Here is a 4,207-nt window from a genome sequence, read left to right on the forward strand (position 1 = left end):
CGTTGGGGTCCCCGTCCCTCCCTCCCTCCCTCCCTCCCTCCCAGCAGGGGTAAGACTGGAAGTGGCCAAGAGCCAGAGGTTCCTGGCGCTTCCCCTCATTAGCAGGGATGGGATGTCTGCTCCTGAGTGAGCTGTGCCTGTGTTTGGGTGCTGAGCTGTGTAGGGTGCAGACATCATACCCTCTCCAACACTGTTAGAACTGCTGCATTGGGTGCAGATGTCATCCCCTCTCCAATGCTGTTAGAACTGCTGCGTTGGGTGTGAACACGAACCCCTCTCCAACACTGCAATAACCCACAGGGTTTATCTTCCAGGCCAGCGTACGGTGGGCGCCACTGCCCTGGGGCCACCTATGAGTACCAGGTGTGCAATGCTGAGGAGTGCCCAGGACCCTACCAGGACTTCCGTGCCCAGCAGTGCTCCAAGCGCAACTCCTACTACACCCACCAGAACAGCAAACATTCCTGGCTTCCCTACGAGCATCACGATGGTGAGTGGTGGCAGGTCCTAGCCAAATTGCCTTGCCTCCCATAGGGTGGCTGATGGCCATCAGCATGGGATGGAGACTGTGCCAGCTGCACAGATGTTGGCTGGTGAGAAGCTCCTCAGCTGGAAACTGTTGTGCAATAAGGCAGCATCAAGCAGCCAAGCCTTTAAAATCATAAAGTCATGGAATGCTTTGTGTTGGAAGTGACCTTAAAGATCATCATTCAGGTTGCCCAGAGAAGTAGTGGATGCCCCCACCCTGGTCGTGTTCAAAGCCAGGCCGGATGAGGCCTTGAGTAACCTAGTCTAGTGGGGAGGTGTCCCTGCCCATGGCAGGGGGTTGGCACTAGATGATCTCTAAGGTCCATTCCAAACCCTAAAATTCTATGATTCTGTGATCTAGTTCCACCCCCTGCCATGGGCAGGGACACCTTCCACTAGCTCAGGTTGCTCCAAGCTCCGTCCAGCCTGGCCGGGAACACTCCCAGGGATGGAATGAAGGGTATAAGAGGTAACAATGTTTTCATTGATTTACTCAAAACTAGAGGGGACCTTTAGCTGTGTCTCTCTCCAGCAGGGATGGAGCAGCCACAGCTTCTCTCAGCAGCCTGTGCCAGTGCCTCACCACCCTCACAGGGAGGAATTCCTTCCCAATATCCCATCTAACCCTGCTCTCTGGCAGTGTTAAGCCATTCTTCCCCCTTGTCCTGTCACCCTTGTCACTCTCCAGCTCTCCTGGACATCTGCCTGTGCTCAGGGGTCCAAGCTGAGATGAGTTTTGTTCTTCACTCACACTAAAGCATTTCCACAACCCCTTTTTTCCTCCCTTTTTCCTCCCTTTGCTGTTTGTTTTTCTGCAGATGCTCAGAAGTGTGAGCTGATCTGCCAGTCTGAGGGCACAGGGGACGTGGTGTTCATGAATCAGGTTGTTCACGACGGCACCAGGTGCAGCTACCGAGACCCCTACAGCCTCTGTGTCCGTGGAGAGTGCGTGGTGAGGAGCTACAAGGACTCTCCCTGTCTGGCCTTTAGGGTCATAGTCATCAAGGGTGGAGGAGACCTCTAAGAGCATCAAGTCCAATCATTAACCTGTCTCTTCACTCCCTCTTTCAATTTCTCCTCATTGCTTCTTGTCCTGTCACTGCAGTTCCTAACACAGAATCCCTCTGCAGCTTCCCTGGAGCCCCTTCAGCTCCTGGCAGGTTGCTCTCAGGTCTCCACACAACCTTCTCCAGGCTGAAAGGCTAATCATAGAAACATAGAATAATCAAGGAGACATCTAAGACCATTATGTCCAATCACTAACCTGTCACTGCTGTAACCCCTAAACCATATCCTCCAGCACCGGATCCAGATGCCTCTTAAACACCTCTAGGGATGGTGACTCCACCACCTCCATGGGCAATATTCCATTGCCTAAACACCCTGATAGGGAAAACATTTCTCCTCACATCTCCTCTGACACTGCCCTGTCTCAGCTCAAGACCATTCCCTCTAGTCCTCTCCCTGCAGCCATGGCAGGACAGACCATCCCCCACCTCTCTCCAAGCCCTGTCAGGGAGTTGGAGAGAGCCATGAGGTGAATTTGATGATTTGCCCATCCAGGAGAGCTTGTGCATCTCTTTGATTCAGAGCCCCTTGGGGCTGTGTTTCAGCCTGGGAACTGACCCTGTGTGCAGCCAAGAGGGTGGCAGAGTGCTGGGCTGGGCTGCAGGGATGTAACCCTGGGTTGTCTTCTCTCCCCCACGGGTGACAGCATGTTGGCTGTGACAAGGAGGTTGGCTCCCTGAAGCAAGATGACAAGTGTGGTGTCTGTGGTGGGGACAATTCCCACTGCAGGACAGTGAAGGGCACATTGGCCAAGACACCCAAGCAGCCAGGTGAGAGGGCTGTGGGGGTTTGGGAGTGGATTTGGTTAGGCTCAGCTGGATTCACTCCAGCTGGACCAAACCTGACCTTTCTCTTCCTCCATCCTCCTTCACTCCCTTTCCCCAGGTGTTTTGAAGATGTTTGAGATTCCAGCTGGAGCAAGACACCTTCAGATAGAAGAGATGGAGCCAGCATCCCACAGCATCGGTGAGTACACCATAGCTCACCTTTCTTCACCCTCTCTCAACCCTGTTCTGATAATTCCCACCACAAAGGGTCTTACTTGGGCCATTCCAGTTCTCCAAAGGCAGTGACCAGAGGGAGTGTCATTGAAATACCTCCTTTCTCCTCCAGCTGTTAAGAATCAAGCCACAGGGAGCTTCATCCTGAATGACAAAGGCAAAGAAGCCAAAAGCCAAGTGTTCATTGAGATGGGCTTGGAATGGGAATACAGCATTGAACATGGCAAGGAGAGCCTGAAAACCAGTGGTCCTCTGCACGAGGCCATCAGTGTTTTGGTAAGCCTGGCTGGAACCTGCTCTGAGGGGATTGGGGATGACCATCACAGAGAGGGGAGGTGGTCTGAGGTGGGATATGGGAGGTGATGGACTTCGATAGAAAAAGGGAGTAGGACATGTCATTAAGCCCAGGGAATGAGCCAGTCAAAAGTAAGAGGTGATGAGCTGTGTGCCAGAATGGCATAAGGATGTGTTGCTTGGGCACTTGCCTTTGAGTGCAGCTGCATTTTGTTCTGTGCAGCAAGGGCTTATGACTCCACATCCCATTTCAGTTGTGCTGGTTATTTCGGGGAGTTGGGGTTGGGTTTCCTGTGTCCATCCCTGCTTTTGGGTGTAGGCCACTATGCCCTGTGGTCATTGAGCACTCATTTTTTCTTTGATGGCCTCCTCTTCCTTTCCCATGGCATCACTCCTTCTTCCTCTCTGCTTTCCCCCCTCAACAGGTCATCCCCCAGGAGGAGGAGGTGAGGAGCAGCCTGATGTACAGGTACATCATCCACGAGGACCTGCTGCCCATGATTGGAAACAACAATGTCCTGCTTGAGGAGATGGACTCCTATGAGTGGGCCCTCAAGAGCTGGTCCCAGTGCTCCAAGGCGTGTGGAGGAGGTAGCTGGGGGGGTGCTTGGGTATGTTAGAGTCATACCCAAGGGGGTGTCAGCCCTTTGTGGCATCTTTGGCTTGGAGAAATTACTGCAGAGCAGTTTGGGGAGATGTTTTAGTCAGAGTTCTTATGGAAATAGGCTTAGGTGATTGTGTGTCCCTCCCTTTGTCTGTCTGTCCGTCCATGGGCCAGCTATGATTTTTGAACACCTTGACTGTTTTTAACTGGATTTGAGCTGGTTGGTAGTGGTTTAGCTCATGACAGCTCCTAAAACTTGTGCCGAAATAGGTGTGTACACACCAGGAGGTGCTGGGATGGAGGGCAGGTAGCACATGGGAGCTCCTGGCAGAACTGCAGCTGGGTGCTCCCTCTAGGAGGAAGCATGAAATCCTTCCTTCCATGTCAGTGGGATCTGACCCTCTGATGATGGGAAAGACCTCATGCTCCGCCTTGTAGAATCCCAGCATGATTTGGGTTGGAAGGAACCTTTAAATGTCACCTAATCCAACACCCTGCTGTGGGCTGGGACGCATTCCCTAGCTGTGTGCACCCTGTGGCAGCCTGAGTGACTCCAGGAGTCTGGGACTATCGGGTCCCACCTGAGCTGTGACACCTGAGAGCAGGTGTCCTGGCAGAGATGCAGGCGAGGGACCTGGTGGGACCCCCACACCCAGCACCCCCCTGCCCACGCTGTGCCCTCCAGGCATCCAGTATACCAAGTACGGCTGGC

General features: G+C 53.3%; 1 protein-coding gene across 1 annotated transcript in view; it reads left to right on the forward strand.

The window, feature by feature from the left end:
* ADAMTS14 (ADAM metallopeptidase with thrombospondin type 1 motif, 14) overlaps positions 1-4,207 on the forward strand; it is a gene marked incomplete at its 5' end in the record, with an annotated part of 31,503 nt that overhangs the window by 23,460 nt on the left and 3,836 nt on the right. Inside the window, 7 exons of the mRNA XM_009079769.1 lie at positions 263-490; positions 1,347-1,480; positions 2,243-2,366; positions 2,482-2,562; positions 2,710-2,873; positions 3,317-3,482; positions 4,181-4,205. Coding sequence (XP_009078017.1) covers positions 263-490; positions 1,347-1,480; positions 2,243-2,366; positions 2,482-2,562; positions 2,710-2,873; positions 3,317-3,482; positions 4,181-4,205 — 922 coding nt within the window. The remainder of the gene's footprint in view (positions 1-262; positions 491-1,346; positions 1,481-2,242; positions 2,367-2,481; positions 2,563-2,709; positions 2,874-3,316; positions 3,483-4,180; positions 4,206-4,207) is intronic.

Source organism: Acanthisitta chloris, unplaced genomic scaffold (genome assembly GCF_000695815.1).
Source record: "Acanthisitta chloris isolate BGI_N310 unplaced genomic scaffold, ASM69581v1 scaffold10428, whole genome shotgun sequence".
Lineage (NCBI taxonomy): Eukaryota > Metazoa > Chordata > Aves > Passeriformes > Acanthisittidae > Acanthisitta > Acanthisitta chloris.